This window comes from Myxocyprinus asiaticus, chromosome 10, assembly GCF_019703515.2.
Source record: "Myxocyprinus asiaticus isolate MX2 ecotype Aquarium Trade chromosome 10, UBuf_Myxa_2, whole genome shotgun sequence".
Taxonomy (NCBI): domain Eukaryota; kingdom Metazoa; phylum Chordata; class Actinopteri; order Cypriniformes; family Catostomidae; genus Myxocyprinus; species Myxocyprinus asiaticus.
The window spans coordinates 3386078-3412941 of NC_059353.1; the positions used below are offsets into that span (position 1 = coordinate 3386078).

The 26864-nt window shown below is 35.8% G+C and overlaps 1 protein-coding gene across 4 annotated transcripts in view; it reads right to left on the reverse strand.

Annotated features, from left to right (window-relative positions):
- LOC127446817 (kalirin-like) overlaps positions 1-26864 on the reverse strand; it is a 352102-nt gene that overhangs the window by 14312 nt on the left and 310926 nt on the right. For 3 of the 4 annotated variants that reach the window (XM_051708058.1, XM_051708061.1, XM_051708062.1), the window contains 17 exons: positions 24754-24849; positions 22820-22935; positions 22319-22385; positions 19984-20087; positions 19803-19872; positions 19637-19723; positions 18508-18600; positions 17019-17069; positions 16789-16866; positions 16332-16517; positions 15741-15912; positions 15173-15393; positions 10776-11029; positions 9159-9294; positions 8538-8600; positions 6852-6879; positions 3310-3472 (listed from right to left, as the gene is read on the reverse strand). In XM_051708058.1, the coding sequence (XP_051564018.1) occupies positions 3310-3472; positions 6852-6879; positions 8538-8600; positions 9159-9294; positions 10776-11029; positions 15173-15393; positions 15741-15912; positions 16332-16517; positions 16789-16866; positions 17019-17069; positions 18508-18600; positions 19637-19723; positions 19803-19872; positions 19984-20087; positions 22319-22385; positions 22820-22935; positions 24754-24849 (1985 nt within the window). The remainder of the gene's footprint in view (positions 1-3309; positions 3473-6851; positions 6880-8537; positions 8601-9158; positions 9295-10775; positions 11030-15172; positions 15394-15740; positions 15913-16331; positions 16518-16788; positions 16867-17018; positions 17070-18507; positions 18601-19636; positions 19724-19802; positions 19873-19983; positions 20088-22318; positions 22386-22819; positions 22936-24753; positions 24850-26864) is intronic. The other variant, XM_051708059.1, reaches the window with a different exon arrangement.

The following is a 26864-nucleotide window of genomic DNA, read 5'->3' on the forward strand; positions in this document are numbered from 1 at the left end:
CTGAAAGCCAAAACTTGAAACGACACTTAATACTCAAGCAAGCCTAATTGTAACTGCAGCATAACTGTTTTGTGAAATGAATGTCTCCCTAACAGACATTCAAAAATCATAATGTTTCATATGAATCTACCAAGGAGGTCTATAATACCTGGAAAAATCTATCTAATAATATTTGCGATTTAAATGTTGCTTGCAATAAATTTCATTTCGTCAGGGTACACGGTTATGCTGTGTTCCATACAAGTTGGATGAGGGATATTCCTACTTGATATCTCTGACCATAAATGTATTCCATTCCCCGATATTCGGAAGATGACGTGTAAGAAAATAAAACTGCAATGCTCCCGTTAGCTTAGCAGGGGTTTGACTCTCATTAGAGATGTCTCCTAGCAGCTGAACTGATAAACAATGCTGCAGCGCTAGCATTTGTGCTTCAGGTGTACGATTATCAAAAGAGATTATAATTTTTTATACACCTGTTTCTGCAGGCGTTTGTTAAACAAGCTTTAACAACATGTAATGTGGAATTTAACTCATTTATCGATAGTACTTAATAAAGTGAATGTTTATCACTTACTTTTGTATATCTCCGAGTGTTGACATGTTTGTGTGACATCATGCCCCTGCATCTCGGCGCAATCCGAGCAGAGTTGCACTTTTCCTAGTAGGAAGTTGTAAAATCCGACTTTCCGAGTTGAATGGAACGCAGCACTACTTTTCAAAACTTGATCTGACAATGAATGCTCCAGCAGCCTAATTTACACTTAGAAAACTCCTGAGGTTGCTATAACAATGCAAAAAGCACTTACCAATTTACATGAAGTGAAAATCAGTCTTCCTTTCCTGTTTAATAAATTAATCAATCACACAGTCATGCAGAACATTTCGTGTTTTTAAATCCATAAGGATCTCTTTCTCAATGGTGATAGCGGCAGTGATGACAGCCGACTCGTCAGCAGGATCTTGCGCTCTTCGCTCTTGAATTACATACATCACTTAAAGCGTGATTGCATCACTCAAGGCCAGCTAGAAGGCCTCGACCGGGACATATCCTAAAGTTCACACCCACCAAGAACAAATAAATCAATCTGACTGGCTGATGAATCTGACATTCTGACATTAGATGCACATTCATTTGCACTGTTGAGGGATTCTGTGGAAATTCTGAAGGCCTGACGGTATGGAGCTCAAACTCACGCGCTGCTTTGGGCATGCGATTTGTGAAACAGTTGTCACACTTTGCTTGTAAGCATCAAGGAATACATTCTGACTAGATGAACTTTTCGTTTTTCTCTATTTGTTTGTAGATTAATTAAGAGTGGAAAGCGATTAAAAATACATAGGCAAAAAGGTGATTGAGAATGAAAGGATGAAAAATATTTATTTATTTGGCATGTTAGGCCAGCAGAGAAGGCTTTGCTGAGAATTCGCCACTGGTGTATGTAAACTTCTGACCCACTGGAATTGTGATTGAGTCAATTAAAAGTGAAACAATCTGTCTGTAAAGAACTGGAAAAATTACTCTTGTCATGCATAAAGTAGATGTCCTAAACGACTTGCCAAAACTATAGTTTGCTAATATGAAATCTGTGAACTGGGTAAAAAATGAGTTTTAATGACTTCAACCTAAGTGTATGTAAAGTTCTGACTTCAACTGTGTATATATATATATATACATATATACATATACACACACACACACACACACATACACATTACATTTACAGTAAGTTTATTAGGTTTGTTATGATTAGGGGGTGATTTAAAACAATGCTGACCACATCATTTAAAAAAAGTTACTTTTTTTTTATAATTTGAATTTTCATTTCTGTTTGTTACTCAAATCAATAAATCTTTGCAGGTTTTTTTAGAAGCAGTCCAGTAGAAGTGTGTGCAAAATCAATCCCTTATTCCAAGTGTTGTATTCATACTTCTTACATGAAGCAACATGTCTGTAATAATGAACGGATCATTGCAGTACAGGAGGGGGACTGGGAAATATTCATCAAGTGGTCAAACTGAAGTAAATTAAGATTTATTTCTATAGTGCACTTGTATTTAGTTAAGAGTCGCTGTCAGTGACACAAGGCAACAATGCCACAGAAAAGCCCCTGTAGAGGTGAGAAGAAACCTCAGCAATCATGAGACAATTATATACAGGGTTGGGAGGGTAACTTTTGAAATGTATTCCACTACAGATTACAGAATACATGCTATAAAATGTAATTTGTAACGTATTCCGTTAGATTACTCAAGGTCAGTAACGTATTCTAAATACTTTGGATTACTTCTTCAGCACTGGTAGATTTTTTCACTTGTTTTGACTATAAAAACTCTGCCAGTACAATAAGACAAAATACACATGTTAAAAATACATTCTCTGAAAAACATAAATATCTTATGCAGTGTTGTTTCTAAAACAAGTTAAATCAAATTGGTCTTGTTTTAAGGATTTTTAGATATTTTTACAGGAAATACAAAAATTATTATCAAGAATATGATTTTTGCCCTAATATCAAAGGTCTTACTAGAAAAAATAAATTATTATCCAACGTGAATTTTCTTGATAAAAAATATAATCGTGCCTGATAACATGTGCATGTAAAATGGCCAGAAATAGCATTTTATCTTAGCGTAAAGCTGACAATTTACACAAGGTTTATTTCTATTTCCTCTGCTCCAAACTTACTTCAAACTTACTTCTCTGTCTGCTCATATGAATGTAACACATCATAAGAAAGTGTTTCACCGCTGTTCAAATGCACTTTGGATCACATCATTTATATGTATAAATGTTTTCCATCTGAAAGGACTAAATATTAAATGAAACAAATGACAATAAAATGCAAAGTAATCTCTTCAGTAATCAAAATACTTTTTGAATGTAACTGTATTCTAATTACCAATGATTTAAATTGTAACTGTAGTGGAATACAGTTACTTATATTTTGTATTTTAAATACGTAATCCCGTTACATGTATTTCATTCAAACCTTGATTATATAACACTACACTGAGATTTATGAGGTCACAAGAGCACAATTCCCCACACAATATTTATTTGATAAATACAATTCAGAAGACATGATGTGAATAAACCTGAATGTACAACATTTCTTTGATCCATTTATCCGAACACCACTCACCTGAACATCACTGTCTTATACTCAAATAAACAAATTTGATAAATACTAAAATATCTAGTATTGATAAATACTAGACTGCAACTAGAGCACTTGTTCTTTTACTATCTTTTCAGTTTCAATCTTGTGATCATAGTGTGTGTTGTGACTCATTAATGATCTGTACCTGATGTTGATAGTAAATCTGTTGTTGTTGACCAGCAGACTTTGATCGGGTCCTTTCAGTGTGATGGTGGGTTTGGGTCGAGCGCACACTTTACAGCACAGCACCACCGTCTCCCCCAGAGCACACGTCACGTCTGCTAGAGGGGTCAGGAACTCTGGAGCCACTTCATTACACATACAAGACGTGATTACAATCAGACCACACACTTCATTCAATAAAACACACTCCAGGATTAATACCAGACCAAACATTCACTAACAAAGTATCAGAGAGTACCATAGATATGATGACTATGACTCTTTTAGTTTTCCCTTCCATCTCAGCTTATTAAAAAAAATTAAATAAGGTAAATATACATATGTACATACTACATAGTAATAATATGGTTGGCAAATTCAGATTTGAAAACAAGCTTCAGGAGCCATGCACATGTCCCATTCAACGATACATTCTAGAGGAAAATACAGAAATACTGAACGTCATAGCTATGGAGGATCAAGTCCAATATTAAAAATTAAAAATAAATATAAAAAAAGTACATAAAAATACACACATTTTCAAATTTGACAAATGAGTATTTATACTTTTATTTCCTTATTTAATTATTTATACATTTATTTATTTATTTATTTCCTCATTTATTTATTTAATCATTAATTTATGTTCACATTTATACACTGTATTTCCACATTTATTCATTTCTACATTTCTTTGGCTGTATGTTTATGAGGGGCTGTGTTGTCTTCTTCAGGCATTGCAGTTGACCTCAGAGTGCCCAAAAATAAAGCTTGGAGGCCACAGTGACATCTTTGTTGTTAAATGTGAGTCTACAGACTTGAAATATAGCCACAGATGAGCATGGGCATAGGTTTATAAATGATAAAATATACATGTGAACAGAGTCACATAGGGAAGTTAAATAGGAAATGAATGATTTCTGTTGAATGAATGAATTAGAGATTAACGATTTGTCTAAAATTTTTGTGTTTTAGTAATTTTATATCACGGTAACTGTATGTATCTAAGCAGATCATAGCTGTATGAACTTAGGATTTCTAAAATGTCTGGGATTCGGCTGAAAATCTTGGCAGACAGTCTGAACAGAAACCACAACTTGAACAGATCTGATAACAGACTCTTTGACATGGACAAAATGCAGAGTGTGCACATGAAATGATCCAGTATTAGGGTGGTTTCACATATAGTCTGTTTTAAATGAACCAAACCCAGTTCAGTTAAAGTGAACCAAAAAGGGAACCAGCTGCAAATGACCTCAGTGCTTTTGGTGTTCATAATGTAAGTGGACTAAAAGAGGACCCAGTTTCTTTTTTGGTCCTCTTCACATAATTGTGGTCTCAGACCCCTTGTTGTTCACACCACAGGTCCTTAAGAACTCAGACCCCATGGCAGTCACGATTACTGTATGTCATTTGGCTAACAATAAATTGGCATACATAAATTGTGATTATGATAATAAATTGTCATACTTCTTAAGGTGTATAAATGCTGAATTCACATTCACCTTAAGTAGTAATGTATATAACTTGGAATCAAATAATAGGGCTATATTACTTCCTTTAGGCTTTAACAGGCTTTAACAACTTAAAATATTGCACAGGGATAGAATGACATGAAAAATAATATTTTCAATGTTAAAATATTTCCAAATACTTAAAACATGTCCCTCTTTTAGTCAACTTTACATTTACACAGTTTATAATATAACCCAGACAACCCAGCCAATTCTATTCTATTCTTATCTATTCTATTAATATTATGCAATAGTAATATATTAATGTCCTAAATTCTTTACTTTCACATTATGTTAAGGGTCTCCGATTAAACCCACAAACCCTTATTTCGCATGAAGGAAAACGAAACGAGATTCTATAACTATTTGAAAATATGTTTCTCCACAGAAATAAAGTGAGCGTCTCTTCCTGTATGTCAAGTTTAACACTGCATATATTAATGAACACAATCATTTGCCATTATGCAAACATTAAATTAAAGTGAAATGGAGTGCTTTGCTTTCACTATCAAAATCACTTTGGCACGAACCTCAGCAAACGGCTTGCGCATCACAGCGCTTCAAAGCAGTTCATCTTCACACAGTCTTCAGAAGCTGCTCTGACTGCAGCCGGTTTAATTTGGAGTACTCAGATAATGACGTGGTCATGGTAATCATGGTATTTCTATATTAATTTAAAATTCCCTTATTTGGACAGTAAAATGTGAGTGGAATTTAAAGTTCACAATAATCGCAGTTAAATAAAATAATCTCGATCAGGCGATTATGTAATTCAATGCAGGCAGCTGTGTATGGCAAGCCTCTCGGTACTTATGTCATAACGAAAAGCAAAACAGACTGGTACCTCTTCACCTTCACATAGCAACAATCAATCAAACCACAAAAGGATGTGTAAATAAACCATACTCATACCAACTCCCGAGGTGGTCTGAGTTTGGTTCATTTGTGGGACCTTTTGTGGGGTCTGAGATCATTTGGGTTGTTCACACATGCACATTACATCTCTCTGAGACCATTTGGAGTGCTCAAAAGAACTAAGTGTGAAAATGCCCTTAATCATATTTTACAATTTATAAAAATATGTCCATGCCCATATGTGGCTTTATTTTAAGTCTGTATACTCACTTTTAATTTTGTCAACCAAAAGATGTCACTGTGGCCTCCAAGCTTCGCTCTGGAGCAATCTGAGTTTGTTTGCTATGCCCCCAAGCCATTTTTTATTTCTTTTTGCAATTCTTCCCATAAGGCCTGCACCCCTGAGTCTTCTCTTTACTGTTGTACATGAAACTGGTGTTGAGCGGGTAGAATTCAATGAAGCTGTCAGCTGAGGACATGTGAGACGTCTATTTCTCAAACTAGAGACTCTGATGTACTTATCCTCTTGTTTAGTTGTACATCTGGCCTTCCACATCTCGTTCTGTCCTTGTTAGAGCCAGTTGTCCTTTGTCTTTGAAGACCGTAGTGTACACCTTTGTATGAAATCTTCAGTTTTTTGGCAATTTCAAGCACTGTATAACCTTCACTCCTCAAAACAATGATTGATGGACAAGTTTCTAGAGAAAGTTGTTTCTTTTTTGCCATTTTTGACCTAATATTGACCTTAAGACATGTCAGTCTATTGCATACCGCAAATGGGACCTGTCTAGATTTGATAAAAAATTACTTTTTTCAAATAGTGATGGTGCTGTTTTTTACATCAGTGATGTGCTGACTATACTTTGTGATCAGCTGAATGCCACTTTGGTGAATTAAAGAACCAATTTCCTTCCGAAACAGCAAAATCTGTACATTATTCCAAACTTTTGGCCGCAAGTGTAAATGTGAAAATAAATGTATAAATAAATAAGGAAATAAAAGTATAAATACATTTGAAAATGTATTTATGTTATTTCTATGTACACTTCTTTATTTTATTTTTACATTCTTTGCTAATATATGTATTTATTTATTTGTAATACTGGCAGACTTGGTCCTCCATACACAGCGTGTGTACATTTATAAATAAACTCACCCTCTTGGATGAAATTAGGGTTCAACAACTGCAAAACAGATAGATGAGTGTTACAGGTGCATTTTATTTACACACACACACACACACACACACACACACACACACACACACACACACACACACACAAATCACCAAATTGTACAACACACAACAAAGGAAGAAAAACATTGTGTTGTGTGATCTCAGCAACAGTCACTAGAGGGCAGCACCATCACATGTGATGAAATCCATGTTAGTGCTTAGACACAAGCTATGTTTGGAATGGCACATTCACAGTATGGTAAATAGCAATATGCTGTATTTACAAAAATTAGAACATTGTGTGGAAAACTGTATCCCACTATGTAATGCACTTCACTTTACCTTCCATGTCCAATGGAATAAATGAACAGAAAATAATATCAACCACAATATTGAAATTTATTATTAGTATTTTTCTTGACAAATTATTTGATTGGACTGTCAAAAGTTGAGAAATTTTTAAAAGTGTGATCTCATGAAATTACAACTATGGTGACATTTTTGCAAAATGATATTACTTTGTTCATTACACGTTCGTGGCAGTTCTTTTTGTTTTTTCATTTTTATCCCCTTTTCTCTCCCAATTTGGAATGCCCAGTTCCCACTACTCGATCTCAATGGGGCGTGTGGTAAGTTGTGCATGGATTGCGGAGTGAGACTTGTCCCCACTTCTGAGACCATCAATCCGCGCATCTTATCACGTGGCTCGTTGTGCATGACACCGTGGAGACTCCCAGCATGTGGAGACTCATGCTAATCTTGGCGATACATGCACAACTTACCACGCGCCCCCTTGAGAGCGAGAACCACTAATCGCGACCACAAGGAGGTTACCCCATGTGACTCTTCCCTCCCTAGCAACCGGGCCAATTTGGTTGCTAAGGAGACCTGGCTGGAATCACTCAGCACACCCTGGATTCGAACTCACAACTCCAGGGGTGGTAGTCAGCGTCAATACTCACTGAGCTACCCAGGCCCCATTGTGGCAGTTCTTGAGTTTTTCATCAACAAAGCCTAACTCCCTAACCTAAACCTTAAACCTAAACCTAACCGATAGTGTCAGAAAAGCAAATTTGAGATGAAAAACACTTGCTGAAGCAACCACATAATTTTATGGTGCTTCCTTTGCATCGCAAGCGCATTTTTGATCACATGCAAACAAGCGTGTAAATGTAGTTGTTTATCGCCTTACAAGTCATGCGCTATAGTAAAAGTGTTTAGATGTCATAAAATAGGATTGTGTGAGTAACAAAGCGAAAAGTAAGTGTGTATGAACTGATAATCTGTTGTTTTACTCGTGATTTGTGTGAAAGGGAATAAAAGACACTCTAGTGTTCATTCCACCAGGAAACTGCAACGATGCCTTCAACGAGCCATAAAATATAGGTATAGTATTGTGATTCTAGGAGACCAGGTTGCAATTTATACGCAAGTCTGAATTAAAATGCTAAATTACCGAGATGATAACTTTACATCACTCACTGACTTAAACATGCTGCATAATGAGGTCATGTGACAACAATGTAGTAATTGCTGTTACATTTATCGATGAATACTGTTTCAGTATTTTAAAGCCTCAACTGTTCACTATTAAATTCAGTTCATCACAGATCACGAGAAACCACTGAACTGCTAAACAGCATGCATTGAGAGCAGTGTGTCTACCTCCATACTAGTTTTGGGGTCTAGGTCATCTTCACAGTCGGACTCATCTGAGCTGCGGGTCTCCTGTGATTCAGAGAGAGAGATGTTAAAAACCTCACAGCACAAGAATACAGTGGGACGGAGTTTCAAGTCTATAAAAAGTCCAGGTGTATATTAGAGGAATAAAACTATCCTCAGTTAATGAATGTTATTAACGACACAACTGTGAGACTAAACAAATGGAGAAACTGACCTACTTTACACTGCAAACTATACAGTATATTCTGTATACAGATATATGTATAACTAATATATATATATATATATATATATATATACACACACACACACACACACACTGTATATACATATATACTAAGGCCAAAAGTATTGAAATAAAAAAAAATGGAAAAACCTATTGTATACTGCATATTCCTATAAAACTGTTTGAGAGCTGATTCTTCTGCTTCTAAATTTTGAAAATTATTGAATTACTGAATTATTGATATGATTATTGAAACCTGACCATTAGTGTCACGCTGTCATTAGACAAACCCAAGTAAAGTCAGTGCCATATCTTAGTTTATTTTCACACAAGTGAGGGTGCACACACACACACACACTCCTCATTCTCCTACTCACTTTTACAGTGACCTTGCTGCTGAGAATGTCTTTAGGCTTACGCAGTCCATTCTCAACCTTAATGTCACTTTTGAGCGGCGTACTGTTCTTCGCAGCACACTTGCGAGCACGAAGCGTGTTCCATGACAGAGACTTCCTGTTGTGTCGAAACATCAAGCGGTCAATCCCAACATATGCTCATGGAAATGCAAATGTAACCATGAGGAAAAGCAAATTAAAGCTCTTGAGGGGGGAAATCATTTCAGGAGGGAAATAAAAGAAGGCCACAAAACAAACAGTAAAATCAGCAAGATATTTGATTGTTGTTAACATTATCAATGTCTGAATGTCACTGCATTACAACATATAGTGAAAGCAAGTTCATATTAATGCAATTATACTTTGGGGACATTCGGACATTGTGTCCAAATACCATGTGTATTTCAGTATTAATTTGAGAATTCATTATGATAAAATCCACAAGAATCAAGAGGAATGTAAACTATTTGATTTTATTTCTATTTCTACATATATATATATAAATTAATTTATATACTTACACCAAAGTGGACACACGGTTTGTGTAAGAGCAGAAGCTTCAATTTAAATACATTATCATTCCAATTCACAGCAAAAACTGCTTCACACACAAACCTTTACTGTCAAGGACCGGTGAGGTTAGTACAAACACAAAATAAATGTTCTACACACTACATTATGAAAATAAGGAAATGAAATTAATAAATCAAAATAAGGTGCACCATTTCTATATTTCAAATGAGATCTGGGACTTCTTAAAAGGTCTGAAAATTGTAATACATTTAAATAGTATTTGCATTTACTTTCAATTAGCACTAACATTTTGGAGAAAACATTAAAAAAGTCCAAATAAAACAGGATTCACTCAACTAAGTCATGTTAAGCCATGTGCATGTCAACATTTTATTTTACATATTTAACATAATACATTTAAAATTATTAGTTACACTACAACATTGCAACTGTAGTTCTATTGCACAAACCTGACTTCATTAATAAGGGTTCAGTTAAATAGTGCAAAATGCTCTTTACAGGAATGTGCTAGAAACAGCAAACAAACCAACAGTATTTACATTAAGTGGCCGATGTGATACTGTAGAAGAAAAAAAAAAAAATACTATACAAAAATACAATTAAAACAAATAAACAACTTATAGAAAATTGCCATAGACAACAGAATATACAGTATCTCCATGAGGAGAAACAGGCCAGTTCCTTCACAAGGTCTTTCCTTTCTCTCTCTCTCTCTCTTTTTTATCTTTCATTAAGAAATTTACAAGAAATATATCAACAAAAAACAAAGAAACAATAAAAAACAGGTTGTTAGGAACTGAAATAAGTGTCCAAATGTGTCCGTTTCCACACTGATGTAAGATTCCTTGCAAAAGTCTAAAAAACAACATTTATCTTTCTTTGCTTTTTTACATTTAGCCCAGAAAAAAAAAAAAAGCTCAACATATCTAAATTTCTTTTGCAAAAGGGTCCAAAACATCCGTATTAATTCAAACAGATTGGGGTGGGGGTGTTCACAAAAAAAAAAAAAAAAAAAGCAATCCTTTAAGCAATCCAATCAGAGTTCCAGTTAGTGTTGACACTTACTTGATGTTTGGGTCTGCAGTAGTGTCTTTGAGGGGTTTCATAACCGGGCCAAGGACGTGTCCCGGCACCCAGCCCTCAGCTGCTGGTGATTGGCTGTTCGCGGGACGGTACACCAGATACATGTTTTGCTGGTTAGTGGCCAGTATCTGCACCGTCTCGCCCTGCGTGACACAGATCTCGTTTTCTTTCAGTGCATTATAGTCCTGAGTCACCATCAAGGAGGATGTACCATTACAACCCACACTGTCATGTTGCTGCATGAAAAACACAAACACACAAACAAAAAAATGTGTATGGTTAAAACATCATATGTCAAGCAAAACTTGCATCTCAGATATCAAAATGACATTCAGAATCTTAAAGCCAAAGTGTGTAATTTCAGCGCCACTAGTGGCACCAAACGGTATTGCAACTGTTGTCAAACAGGTTTCACAAACACTCCCTCGTCTGCCATTGGTTCTATATGACTACTGAGGACAGTTGTGTAATCTAAAGCACATGCTGAAATTCAAGGTTGTTTTAAGTGTGCTAAACATGGCAAGCACCCTACAGAGAGGCAGTAAATCTATGCAAGAACACTAATAATAGAACAACAGCAGTTCATTTCTAAACACTGCAGAAGAGTGAGTGTGTGGGTCAACAATGCAGCTCAGGCAACTCCGCAAACCAGATATTCTGTTTTAAAATGCAGGTACACATAGTTTCATAAAAAATATTCCTGGCATGTCCCTAACAACCTGTCTTAAAAATCCAGTTTAACCCGTTTAAAACTGAACTGCAGTGTCTGCCACATAAAGCTGAAGTTTGTAATTTCTGCAACAATAGCGATACCAAAGAGAATTGCGGAAATTAACAGTTTCAAAACAGCTTTCTGAATATGCCACCCGTCTACCGTTGGTCAAACAAAGAGATCAATGAGAAACAGATCAATATTTAAGTCTTTTTTACTATCAATCTCCACTTTCACATTCTTCTTTTGTTTTTGTTGATTCAAATTCTTCGTGCATATCAACACCTACTGGGCATTTATAATAAAACAAATCTGATCTGTCTCTCACCCACACCTATCATATCACTTCAGAAGACATGGATTTAAACACTGGAGTCTTATGGATTACTTTTATGCTGCCTTTATGTGCATTTTGGAGCTTCAAAATTTCAGTCACCATTCACTTGTATTGTATGGACCTGCAGATCTGAAATATTCTTCTAAAAATCTTCAGTTGTGTTCAGCAGATGAAAGAAAGTCATACACATCTGGGATGGCATAAGGGTGAATAAATGATGAGAGAATTGTAATTTTGGGGTGAACTATCCCTTTAACATTCACATTAACCAATAACCCATATCATCTAGAGTTAAAATTATTGAGAAGAATTACGAAAACAAGCATTTATTTTGTTGCAATAACCAGGAATATGTATTAGGAAAGTAAATAAGATCCATTTTGAGTTCATGTTGACTTTAAGGCCTATTTTTACAAGAATTGTTTTACATGAGGCTATATAACATATATAGTAAATCTCAAATATTTAATCATATTACAGTTAATGTTGTAGCAAGTGTTACTTTATGGAACTATCGGTCATCTGCAAAAATCAGTGCTGATAGTTGCTGATAGTTTTTTATTAAAAATTATTACATTTGTATTATTTTATTTAAAATGATTATTCCTCCATTTCTGGCACCGAAAGTTTCTTAGCAACCTCTAGAGGAGAAATCTTTAACTCCGCGTAGTTTGTTGTGCCACATGACTAGACGATGCACAGAGCCGAATACTTAATACTTAAGTTGATTTAAAACATTTACAGAACAAAGCTAAGGTAAGTATACATTACATGTTATCATTATATATATATATATATATATATATATACACATACACACACACACACAGGTGCATCTCAATAAATTAGAATGTTGTGGAAAAGTTCATTTATTTCAGTAATTCAACTCAAATTGTGAAACTCATGTATTAAATAAATTCAATGCACACAGACTGAAGTAGTTTAAGTCTTTGGTTCTTTTAATTGTGATGATTTTGGCTCACATTTAACAAAAACCCACCAATTCACTATCTCAACAAATTAGAATACATCATAAGACCAATAAAAAAAACATTTTTAGTGAATTGTTGGCCTTCTGGAAAGTATGTTCATTTACTGTATATGTACTCAATACTTGGTAGGGGCTCCTTTTGCTTTAATTACTGCCTCAATTCGGCGTGGCATGGAGGTGATCAGTTTGTGGCACTGCTGAGGTGGTATGGAAGCCCAGGTTTCTTTGACAGTGGCCTTCTGCTCATCTGCATTTTTTGGTCTCTTGTTTCTCATTTTCCTCTTGACAATACCCCATAGATTCTCTATGGGGTTCAGGTCTGGTGAGTTTGCTGGCCAGTCAAGCACACCAACACCATGGTCATTTAACCAACTTTTGGTGCTTTTGGCAGTGTGGGCAGGTGCCAAATCCTGCTGGAAAATGAAATCAGCATCTTTAAAAAGCTGGTCAGCAGAAGGAAGCATGAAGTGCTCCAAAATTTCTTGGTAAACGGGTGCAGTGACTTTGGTTTTCAAAAAACACAATGGACCAACACCAGCAGATGACATTGCACCCCAAATCATCACAGACTGTGGAAACTTAACACTGGACTTCCAGGCTTTGAGCTTCTCCACCCTTCCTCCGGACTCTAGGACCTTGGTTTCCAAATGAAATACAAAACTTGCTCTCATCTGAAAAGAGGACTTTGGAACACTGGGCAACAGTCCAGTTCTTCTTCTCCTTAGCCCAGTTAAGACGCCTCTGACGTTGTCTGTGGTTCAGGAGTGGCTTAACAAGAGGAATACGACAACTGTAGCCAAATTCCTTGACACGTCTGTGTGTGGTGGCTCTTGATGCCTTGACCCCAGCCTCAGTCCATTCCTTGTGAAGTTCACCCAAATTCTTGAATCGATTTTGCTTGACAATCCTCATAAGGCTGCGGTTCCCTCGGTTGATTGTGCATCTTTTTCTTCCACACTTTTTCCCTCCACTCAACTTTCTGTTAACATGCTTGGATACAGCACTCTGTGAACAGCCAGCTTCATTGACAATGAATGTTTGTGGCTTACCCTCCTTGTGAAGGGTGTCAATGATTGTCTTCTGGACAACTGTCAGATCAGCAGTCTTCCCCATGATTGTGTAGCCTAGTGAACCAAACTGAGAGACCATTTTGAAGGCTCAGGAAACCTTTGCAGGTGTTTTGAGTTGATTAGCTGATTGGCATGTCACCATATTCTAATTTTTTGAGATAGTGAATTGGTGGGTTTTTGTTAAATGTGAGCCAAAATCATCACAATTAAAAGAACCAAAGACTTAAACTACTTCAGTCTGTGTGCATTGAATTTATTTAATACACGAGTTTCACAATTTGAGTTGAATTACTGAAATAAATGAACTTTTCCACGACATTCTAATGTACTGAGATGCACCTGTGTGTGTGTGTATATATATATATATATATATATATATATATAGTCATAATACAATAAATCATAAAAAAAAAAATATTGTAGGCAATTTGATCATTTTAAATAAATAATTGCTGCATTAGAGAACTGTATGTTTGCCAAAAAGGTGGCAAACATGCTAACATTAGCTGCTTGAATGGTTTGAACAATGTTACAATGTCAAGGATTGAAACTGAGAGGGGTCCAATTTGTGACAGTAAGCTTATAAATATGAGTGCTCTAAATAAGTTTTGTTGTTAAGTAGATATATGTTAATCATAATTTCATGTTAATATTAAAGTTGATTGAGCACAGATATTTCAAAATAAGAGTCTTTGGTGTATTGTGGGCTTTTTTTTTTTTTATAGTTAAAAGTCCCACGTTATGCACCAAATCTCACTTTTTTCTGTTTATGATTAAGATTTTGGTTTCACAATAAACTGCATCTGAGATTTTATTCATTTTGGACTTTTGTAGCCTCTATGCCTGTGCCTGTTACAATAAGGATAGAATAGGAAAAGTTTGATAAATCAATTTGAAAAACTTTAGGCTAATTAATTGGTTATCTGCCTTTACCAAAGCTTCGTAATTGACAAAATCCACTATTGGTCAACTTCTAGTTCTAGCACAGACTGACTGTCTTTGCAATGCCAATTTGGAATTTAGATTTTTCTTTGATGTCTTTCACAGCTCATGCACCTGCAGGACAGTCACGACGTCAAAGTGCGTTTCAGCAAAGGTTAAAATATTCTCAACTTTTTGTTAATTGGTATAAATCCTTGCGTTTTTCTCTGTACGTCCTTCTGACACACTATTTACACTGAAACCAGTGGATTTGCTGCGTCTCTGATGAACCGTAAACTCTAGATGAAACATCCTAAGTGTTTCATCTCATCAGTGCTGTGTTCTCACCCTGGGGGAGTGGTATAAGTCATGGCAGGAGCTGCCGTTCGAGGTAGGTAGCTTCAGTGGGGTGGAGCTCCGTCCGGGCAGAGTGGGTTTCTCTGCTCCCAGTGATGCAGTAGAGCTGGGCCGGCTGTTGGACTGACCCGCACGCCCACTGCTGGATGAGTTACGGGTCAGAGACTGAGAGCCGCTCCGCTCCTTCTGATACTCGATGGGAGACTGCAGAGCTGTGGAGACATATGTACAAACACATTGCTGAAAAAGCTTGAAAGGACACTTTTATAAAGATTTAACATTCAATAATTACATCCTGGTGAAATGAACACTAGAGGCGCTACAACAACAATGACTGCTATTCACATTCAATACTTCACAAGTAAAACGTTAGATTATCAGTTCATAAACACTTAATTATCGTTTGTTTTTCTCACACAGTGGACATTTCACTTTGGAACTCCCGCTATACACGTTATGAACCACGTCATGCACGTTTGCAAAAAACATCACCACAGTCACGTCATTTTAATGTGACCAGGCTGATTTAAGATGTCATGGTACCAGGACGTTTGCTCACCTGACAGGAAGTTGCTCTGTAAGTCCAGTAGATCAGTGATGTGTTGAACCCACAGCTGTTTAATGTCTGTGTTTGCCGCCTGTAGGGTAAAATGCTCGGCTGACCCACGACACGACAGCACAAACTTACACGGGTCGTTTTCAACATGCTCTTCTAGACCAAGGTAGCTCACCTGCACACCAGACATCATATAAAAAAAAAAAATTCCAAGTCAATTTTTTGCACCAAAAACCCCTATTTAATTTTTCACAATCATTTTACACACTCTCTCTGACGCAAAAGCCCTTTACGGACGGAATTCGTTTTATTTTTCGAATTAAATGGACCATTTTTTTTTTTGCTGCTGCACCTTTCAGGAACATCCTTCACATGTGAAATGAGCAACAACACTGATCACTGTGTTCTGGTGCTCACATGCAAGCTTCGGGTTTGCTGTAGTGTCAGTGTAGTTTTTAACTGCCCTATCCTTCAATAACAGCCTCTGTGCAAAGCTGCATTACATTGCGACAGATTCATAAAACAATCCATACTGAAATGTACTGAAGAAACTGTTAAGATCTGAAATGCCCATTACCACTGGTGTCTGGTTACCTTGATGCTCTTTTTAAACTGATATCCTGGCGTGGACGAGCCTTTGCGTAAGAGCTCACTGAAGATGACGATCTGCTCGAAGAGGAAGACTCTGCGCTCTTTACTCCGGGACAAAACGCCCGAATCCTGCTCCGTCACGAAGAACGTCTCCTGCTGCAGGAGCTTGCCCTGACTCGTCAACTTACCCTGAAGTACACAGACATACTCATCAGTGTGATATAATATACTTAGTGGATCCGCACCATCAAAATGTGCATACATTTAACAATGAGGTTTAATCTATATAATAAAATGGATCGCTTAAAGACTACAGTGATTTTCCAATGTCCAAGGAGGTTTTATGCCTAAAAACACACCTTGCTGTAGCCAAATCACCACCTTTTACAATGGTCTCTCAGTACACTGTGCTGTTTGTAAAAGGCACAGAATGTGTAGAGGGGAATTGCTTTTAAGGTACCTCAAATCCCTGCAGTCTTCCCAGGTTCATCATGTCATTGCACAGCTTGGGCACTTGGGACATCAGGTCTACTGCTTTCTGTTACACAGGTAACAAAACAACCTGTTTCACCTCTGGACATACACCAAACTCTGCTTCAACGTACTTTATACAAGTCTAAACTGCACTGCATTGGCTTTGGTTTATTATTTGATCAGTCAATTAAATGAGTATTCTAGATAAACCTTTACCTCTATATCCTGACAATCCAGTCCAGCCTTTGAGCTGTATTTCAAGAAGTCCTTAAGAAATAATAATAAAAAAGAAGACATTAGAAAATGTTATACATTGAGATTTTTTTTTAAAGTATAAATTCCAGGGGCTGGTTGCAGCCATGCATATGTTACAAGTACAACTTAGATTATATATAGTGTAAATGGGCACTAATTTACAGTTTGCCTAAAATACTACTAAATATTTGAGCGTTGCACCATTACGTAAGTGAAACATAAACCTATGTAAGCCTCCAACCAGGAGTAACATTAGAATAAATCTGAAAACTGATTTAATGACATCATTGAGCTGGCATGTGTCACTGGCATGCAAAGTTTCAACACGTACCAAATAAATAAGATCTTAAAAATGAATAAATGTAATTTTATAAAATTAGTAAAAAAAAAAAAAAAAAATTCTGTCTGTTGTTTTAGTATTTATTTATTGCCCTAATATAATATTTATTGAATTTGACTTTTTTTTACATATTGCATTTCAATGGAAACTGCTGACAGTTACGTGAGACAAAAAAAAAAAAAAGATCTGAACGTCAAACATAACATGATAAAACTGAAATGCATGGCTTTTCAACACTCCAATGTACACATTTAAAGGCTGCTTTTGGATCAATAAAGGTAAACGTCACATTTTGCGACTACTACACTTTGAATTACGGAGAGCTTTCAACCTACTAGCTAAGTCTTGCTTTAAGAACTGGTGGTGCAATCAAATTAAGCACTGACTTAGTTACAACTAGCATTTACTAAGCCCTTAGTTTGAACGTTACACCCCAACTTAAAGGGATGTTCCGGGTTCAATACAAGTTGAGCTCAATCAACAGTATTTGCAGCATTTTGTTGATTACCACAAAGCATTCTTTCGACTCGTCCCTCCTTTTCTTTAAAAAAGCAAAAATGGTGGTTACAGTGTGACACTTACAATGGAAGTCAATGGGGCCAATTTTTGGAGAGTTTAAAGGCAGATGTAAAGCTAATAATTTTTACATACATTTTTCTATTAAAACTCATTTATTATTTGAGCTGTAAAGTTGCTTAAATCATCATTTTTAAAGTAGTTTTAGTGTTTGTTGACATTACATCGTCATAGCAATGAGGTTATAAATTTGGCTATAACTTCACACAGATGCGGTTAGTAAGTGATTTTATCACACTAACGTCATGTTAACACACATATTGTTTATGTCTTGTGTCTATACTTTTGAAAATGTGAGTATTTTAATGTTAAACAAATGGCCCCCATTCACTTCCATTGGAAGTGTCTCACTGTAACCCAGATTTCTGCTTTTTTTAAAGAAAAGAGGGGAAAGTCAAAACTAATTTTTGTGGTAATCAACATTATGCCACTAATGCTGTCGATTGAGCTTAACTTGTATTGAATCCGGAATATTCCTTTAAGTGAGACTTTGGTGCAACCTTACTCAAGAGCACAGACTTTTTTTCACTTTACCTTTAATAACAGTTGGTATTTGGTGATTCTCTGAATGGGCTTAATGAGAAAATCACTGATGCTTAGTCTGGAGTTGATGTCTTGCTGAATCCCCTGAGAACCAAAAACAAACACAACAGGGGCTAAGGCACATCTTATGGAAATATTGCTTTTTTCTGGTCACAAGGTGTCTCAAGATTTAAGAAATACATGTACTTTTATTGAATGTTGTTGGAGCAACATAATTTGAGTGAAAAGAAATAACAACAGAAGGTTCTTTTGAATACAATTCGGGGGGTTTTTTTTTTTTTTTTTTTTTTTTTTGTTATGGTGACAGTGTACATACTGGGGAAAAAGTTATAGGGCTCAATTTTTCAACTTATGCAAATACTTTTGAGACAAAAAGATGCTTTTTTTTTTTTTTTTTGTAACAAATAAAGATAATGCTTACTCAAAATAACCACTTCAAAAAAAAAAAAAAAAAAGGTGCATAATTTCTTGTTCATTTCAATCATATTTGACATTTCATAACATCTTAAGTATTCTATAAACAAATTAATCTCCATTGTGATTGTATCAGTCAATGTGAGCCCACTTTTAATTTTTTTATATCAAATCTATTCACCCCACTTAAGAAAAACAATGTGTTTAATAGGGGGCCTTTAGCCCCTGCAATAGGGGGGGCTTTTTACCCCAAATGCTATCTTTTCCCTTATTGGACAGTTATTGAAATAGTTTTGATATAATCAACTTGAACAAAATTGATAATGACAAGTACTTTGTTTCAAAATAAATGGGATAATTTCTAGAAAATTCATTAGCTACATAAATTTACAACATTTAAAAAATATTAAATATTAGATCAAATTGTCTCAAAATCAACCTTTAGACATTACACGCAATGATCTCATGGAAGAGGAAAAATTGGCAGTTCATAGTATTTAGGAAAGTACTGAGATAGTTTTTGATGCTATTTAGTGTATTGGGAGAAAATAAAATCAAAGGAGCCTTTTACCCCGCGGAGCCATTTGCCCCATTGTACCCTATAAACTTGAAATGCTGGATCATTTTTCTTTTCTTTTAATTATTTAATTTATATTTGAAAAGTGACTGTATTGCAGTAAAAGAGCACATTCAAGATGTGGTTTACCTCGAAGTATGAATCATACTCTGCAACGATAAATTCAGATTTGGGTTTGTTCTGGCAGTAAATCACATACATGTGTAGTCTTCTCTCCTGCACACAAACAGAAAACACTTCATAACTGATGCCATCACACACATAAAGCATTGAGAGCTGTCAAACACACACTCACATGTTTACTGAACAGTCCGGGCAGCTTTTCATGATCTTCAAGACATTTTTCCAGTTCACCCACAAAGAAACTTCAGAGAGCAATAGAAATACAGCATTAATTCCATTACAGTCATTTATCAGGACAAACACATTTCTCTCTGCCAATGTAAAATGAGTTGATGAGAACCAGAGAGACTCACTCTTTGTGCCAGTCGTAGATTTGGTGAATGTTTCCAAAGACGATCTTGTCTTTTCCTTTCATATCATCAGGAACTCCTTTCTCCTCTATTGTCTTCATAAAACCCTTCAGAAACAGATGATTTCATCCACATATGAGTCCCCACTCAAAACACACACAGACATAGCTGATAAATGCAACAGTAATTCACATTGTTGTCTGCAGCGCCAGTGATAATGAATGGTAGCATGTGCACCCTGAGTAAATACTGAAACACTGATGATGTCTTACAGCAATGCAAACTAGTGATGACACAGCAGATGATATCAAGGCTATGCAGAGGAGGATGCAAATGGCTTTAATCTTAAGAGCAAACCCACACAGTGAATTGTGAATAGTGAATAAATCGAGATATTTTACCATCCATTAATATTTCTTACAGGCCATGAAACCAACCTAGTTTCACTGAATGAACTTTACTATAATTACATTTTTGCTAAAACAGAGTTTTACGTGCCTTGTCCTACATTTTGCCGCAGTTTCCTGGTGAATTGAACACTAGAGGCGCTACAACAACGGTGCATTTTATTCACTTTCACACGTAACGAGTACAACAGCTGATTATGACTTTATAAACACTTATTTTTCACTCTCACACACACACATACACACACACACACACACACACACACACACACTGCTATGTTATGATATGTAAACATTTTTACTCTTGCGCATCATTTGAAAAAAGATCAATATGATTAGCTTCCACAGTAGCTCACCTGATAGAGTGATGGACTCAAAACTGGGAGGGCTGTGTTTTGAGCCCAGTCAAGGACACGTGAGATAAACATTTCACAGAAGTGACACAAAATGATGTGATAGCTTCAAAAAATGTGCTTTTCATGTCACATTTGCTTTTAGAACACAATCAGTTAGGGTTAGGTGTTGATTTAGACTAGGGATGCCTGTTTTGTTCACCTCTCATTTATCTTTTAGTACACTCTTGGTTAAGTTTAGGTTAAAGTTTAAGGTTAGGGAAGTGCGTTTTACTCATTAAAACCTCCATGTAAATTCACCTTAAAAACCTCGTCTGATTTACGACACCACTTGCTTTTGGCACCCCCCGCTGAACATTTCACTGTGAAACTGCAGCCAAACATGTAATACAGCACGTAATTTTGGTGTGCAAAAATATTTCCATGGTCACATAATTTTCATGAGATCAGGCTGCATGAAACTGTATGCACTTTTGCATTTTTTATCAATAAAATGCATACTATCCGTATGATAATGGAATTAATTAGCTATTTTTTATGTTAGAGTAGACAGATGTAGAATGTTTATGTCTTTGATTGGAATCACTCATGTCAGTTATCAGCGAGGGTCAGACTATCATTTTTATAGTTTGGCTTAAATTATGCATGTTTTATTTGCATGCTTGTGGTGCTTAGCGAGTTAGATCACCCAAAAATGAAAATTCTCTCATGATTTACTCACATTTAAGCCATCCCAGTCTTTCCTCAGCAGAATCGAAGTGAAGATTTTTATAAGCACATTTCATCTCTGTATGTCCATACAATGCGAGTAAACGGGTGCCATCAGGCTGCTGGCTGTTTGACAGTTCAAAAGGAATATTTAGGCAGCATAAAAGTAATCCACACGACTCCAGTCCATCAATTAATGTCTTCTGAAGCAAACTGATAGGTTGGTGTAAGAAACAAAACGATAATTAAAACGCTTGTTTGAAATGACCTAACTCTCACGTGACGTTCGTTCCCCTGTTGTAAACAAAGCGCGTGCTTCCATCTTCTCGTGTGAAAGAGCCATCATGCTTAAGTCACGCGACTGCTCTGTGATGCATCAACTGCTGGCAGGAAGCGTTTTTTGAAAGTTAATAAAGTTTTAATTATCGATTTATTTTTTACACAAACGTATTGGTTTGTTTCAGAAGACATTAATTGATTGACTGGAGTCGTGTGGATTACTTTTATTCTGCCTAAATATTCCTTTTGGACTGTCAAACAGCCAGCAAACTGATGGCACCTGTTTACTTCCATTGTATGGATTAAAAGAGCTGAAATGTGCTTATAAAAATCTTCACTTCGGTTCTGCTGAAGAAGGAAAGTAATACACATCTGGGATGGCTTAAATGTGAGTAAATCATGAGAGAATTTTCATTTTTGGGTGAACTAACCCTTTAATTCTGGATTCTGTAAATAAACCCAGGCAAGAGTACTTTAAGACAAACAGGTTCATGTTAAAGCCATAATACGCCTTCAATCATTGGATTATGTAATGTTGACAGGTTGTTAGGTATTCTCTGTTGTTATTTTTTTTTAATAAGTTGTTCTTACCTCCACCACGATACCTAAATCCTTCACATAATCTTGTTCTGTCTGAATTAATTCATTCAGAACAAACCTAAAACAGAGAACCATTATTAAAGATTATGAACAGTCAAGATAAAACAATATGGCAGCATAAAAACATAAATAGCATGTCAAGATTTTTGTATAACTCTTATAGAATAAGGCACATCACAATAAAAAGGTGTTTTTATTAAAATTTCATTTAGTCACTTTTGCTATCTGTTTCATGCTCTCATACTCAAGAGTTGTGAGACTTACTGGCACAGCCTTTAGGAAACTTAACTGGTCAAATGAAAATGTATATTTGCAATATTCATGGTTTTGTTTGACTAATTATATAAAGATATCATAAATGTTCTCCACATTGTCCAGCCTTCCTCTGAGAGCAACCTGTGTTCAGTTCCTATGATCTGGAATCAGTCCTGTAATGTTTGGAGTATTTACTCATACACAAAATCAAATGCGTGAAGAGAGTGCGTCTCTTACATGCGTCCCCGCAGTGCTTTGGCTTTCTGCTCCAGTTCAGGGTTTCTGGGTGGCGTTGGGCTCTGGTCTGCTGTGTTCGCTAAACTAATTCCTAGGTAAGACCCCGACTCCAGCGTCTAGAGGAACAACAAAGACCCACATATGTTTACAAAAAATACAAGAGTCTACAGTCAATTTACAGTCTGTGTTTGGAGAGGTCAGGCCTGATTAGCATCAGACACTGGACTACAGCTACACCATCCCAACTGCACAAAAGACTCAGCTTGAGGAAAAAAGGGGCTCTCCATGCTAAAGAGTGGGTAATAACATCCAGCACTGGCTGTTTTTATCACAAAAAGCATGAATGTTATGACAGTTTTGGACTGTTAGTATCTGTTGCAAAAACATTAAATATGGTTGTGGATAGTTAAAAGTCATGAAATCAGCCTGCACCCCAATTTACTTTAACAATAAATGTTCCAAATCTTATTGTGCACAATTCACCAGGTCATAAAACATATATAAGAGAGTGCATTTAATATGTAAATTGACATAGCATTACTACTAAGGCTGAATGATTTAGACAAAAAAATGTATTACAGTTATTTAAAAAAATATTGCGATTGCAATTTGAAATACAATATGATAAATGTAAAAAAAAAAAAAAAAAAAAAAAAATTGGAAATATTGTTTTAAAAATGGTATTCACACTTCTTAAAAAGCTAAATAAATAAAACGGTAAAACACAGATGGAAAAAAAATAATCTTCATTGCATTCACTTTGTACCTGTCTGTTACTTTGTGAAAGAGTCTCAGCCCACTTTTCATAACTTTTTGGAACCCTGTCAATGTCAACTTGAATATTATACAGTATTATTGTAATATAATACAAATAATAATTCATAATACTAATTATTATTATAATTCCTTACACTCTGGTCAATTTTGGGTCTGCCGCCTGCAATTTTTCACACTCACCATTCACACATACTGTGGACTAACTGCAAAAAATTGGTGTCATTTCTTCAGAACACCCCAAATAATAAAAAAAGACTCCAATTATTCCTACAATTTTTTATATATGTTTACAATCTTATGATGAACAGGTTAAAGCAGATTTGGGGCTTACAGCTGCACTGATCAGCGCATAAAAAAGACATTTGTATTTGATGTCTTACAGAAAACATATTTCACTTTGTGATTCTTTTGAAAATCTTTCAAACTGTGGTACTGTGGCAGTCACATTCCTGTGAATAAGAGCTTTCATTTGATATCTGACTTTTCCATTTAAGTGCTATGCAAAAGACTTTTCTATTCACATTAATATTTCTACCACATTACCTCTAGGTGGTGCTTTTTTCGACGTGAATGTTTTCAGCCTTTATTTTGTTATTTTATGTAACATAAATGCTGTGGTATTCTATAAAAAGTTCAGATTGTATGCTTTCAAATGATACCTCCTATGCCTGACTTATGTATCCGGGGACTTTAACGTTTAAATTTTAAACTTATTTCGCAATATAGCGCCCCCCTATGGACCTGCTGTGCACATACTGTACGCAGGCAGCGCGTTCTAGGAGACATATTGCGATTTTTATATTATTTTGATTAATCATTTAGCTTAGTTACTACAGTGTATAGTACAACAACACAATACGGCACACATCAGCGTGTATACATTCAAGACAAACTCTAGCAGGTCTCACTGCCTCTCATTAACAAGGTCATGTGTACAGCCTGAGTGTCACAGTCATATTAAAACAATACACAGACACACACAGAACAAAAGCGACATGTTTTAGTATGTGATACCATGGGTGCATGGACACTAGTGCAAGAGTTAATGTCTCAGAGCAAGAGAAAACAGAAGGGAAGAGGGGAGAATCAGGAGGTTAGTTGATCAAATCTCCCTGCATGTGTCAGGGATGGAAAGCTGGCCGGGGTCAGTCACTTACCATCTTAGTTTTAACCAGTTTCTCTATAGCACTGACGAGCTCAGCAGCGCTGGGGACGTCAACCGAATACTGTCGAGAAGCCAAAAGCACAGACGACTGCACAACAGCAGGTGAGGAGGAGAGAAAAGTTAGCAAAGGAGGAAAACACATACAGACAGGTAAGAACAGGAGGTGTTCAAGCCCAGTAAACAAGCTTTGGTTTGGGAAGGAGAGAAGCAGGGGCCATGCGAACAGATTGTGGGCTCTTTGGTGTGTTGACAGAGGTTTGTAAATACATGAATTATTAATACGAATAGTTCACCCAAAAATAACAATCATTTACTCACTTTCATGTCCCTCCAAACCTGTATGACTTTCTTTCTGCTGCGGAACACAAAATATGATATTTTGAAGAGTATACCGTGTAGTGACCAGGGGCTTTCAAGCTCTAAAAACAACATCAAACTATTATAAAAGTATCATAAAAGCAGTCCATGTGACTTATGCACAGGGTTGCAAGGGTTAATTTTAAAATGTATTCCACTACAGATTACAGAATACATGCTGTGAAATGTAATTTTTAACGTATTTCGTTAGATTACTCAAGGTCAGTAACGTATTCTAAATACTTTGGATTACTTCTTCAGCACATTCTCTGAAAAAAAAAATTCCTAAATATCTTATGCAGTGTTGTTTCTAAAACAAGATTAAGCAAATTGATCTTGTTTTAAGGATTTTTAGATATTTTTACAGGAAAACAATATAAAAATGATTATTTTTGCCCTAATATCAAAGGTCTTACTAGAAAAAAAGAAATTATGATCCAACGTGAATTTTCTTGATAAAAAATATGATTGTGTCTGGTAACATGCATGTAAAATGGCTAGAAATAGCATTTTAGCTTAGCGTAAAGCTGACAATTTACACAGGGTTTATTTCTGTTTCTTCTGCTCCAAACTTACTTCAAACTTACTTCTCTGTCTGCTCGTATGAATGTAACACATCATAAGAAAGTGTTTCACCGCTGTTCAAATGCACTTTGGATCACATCATTTATATGTATAAATGTTTTCCATCTGAAAGGATTAAATATTAAATGAAACAAATGACAATAAAATGCAAAGTAATCTCTTCAGTAATCAAATTACTTTTTGAATGTAACTGTATTCTAATTACCAATTATTTAAATTGTAACTGTAGTGGAATACAGTTACTTATATTTTATATTTTAAATATGTAATCCTGTTACATGTATTCTGTTACTCCCCAACCCTGCTTATGCATTATATTCCAAGGCTTCTGAAGCCATACATTAGCTTTGTTTGAGGAACAGACCATAGTTTAAGTCGCTATTGACAGAACATTTTCCCATTTCTTCATTTGAATTATCACGATATCGGTTGTTAAGATCGATCTTTTACCTTTAATTTTAAGTTAACTTCACCTTTGTAGCTGTACTTATTATTATTATCTGCTAGAGGTAGACGATATATCAGTTTTACAGATTAATCGGTGCCGATAGTTGCTTTTTGGAACTATTTGATATCTGCAAAAATCTATGCCGCTAGTTGCTGCTAGTTTTTTATATTTTTATTCCTCTGTGTTCCTCAGTCTTTCATCATTGGCAATATTCATCCATATTTTTTTCCTCACTTCAATACATACTGTATTTTGTTATTTTAATTAGATCAAGTATCTAAAATGAAGCAAGGACATGGAACGAAAAATGTGACTATATGGAAACGTACCCCGTCAGGCACAAAGTTGTTTCTAACTTTATAATTAGTGAATAATAATAAACGTTATTCCTCATTAAATCTGTTAAAACCCTTCATCTGTTTAATATACTGTATTAGTGTTGTCAGGGTGCCAAAATTTCAGTAGTCGGTACTGATACCAGTGAAATTTCACGGTTCTCGATACCAATTTCGGTGCCACAGCATAAATATGCTAATACGACAATGTGCTATTACACACACCAGTTTAGCCTATTTAAAAAGTAACTGTTAATAATAAATGAAAAGAAATGCATGTTTCCTTCAAGTGTTTCTCAATCAAGGATGCACTGCTTAAATGTTTTAAAGTAGCGCCCTACTGAAATTGGTTTTATTCTTTATTCCTTTTTGTTATTA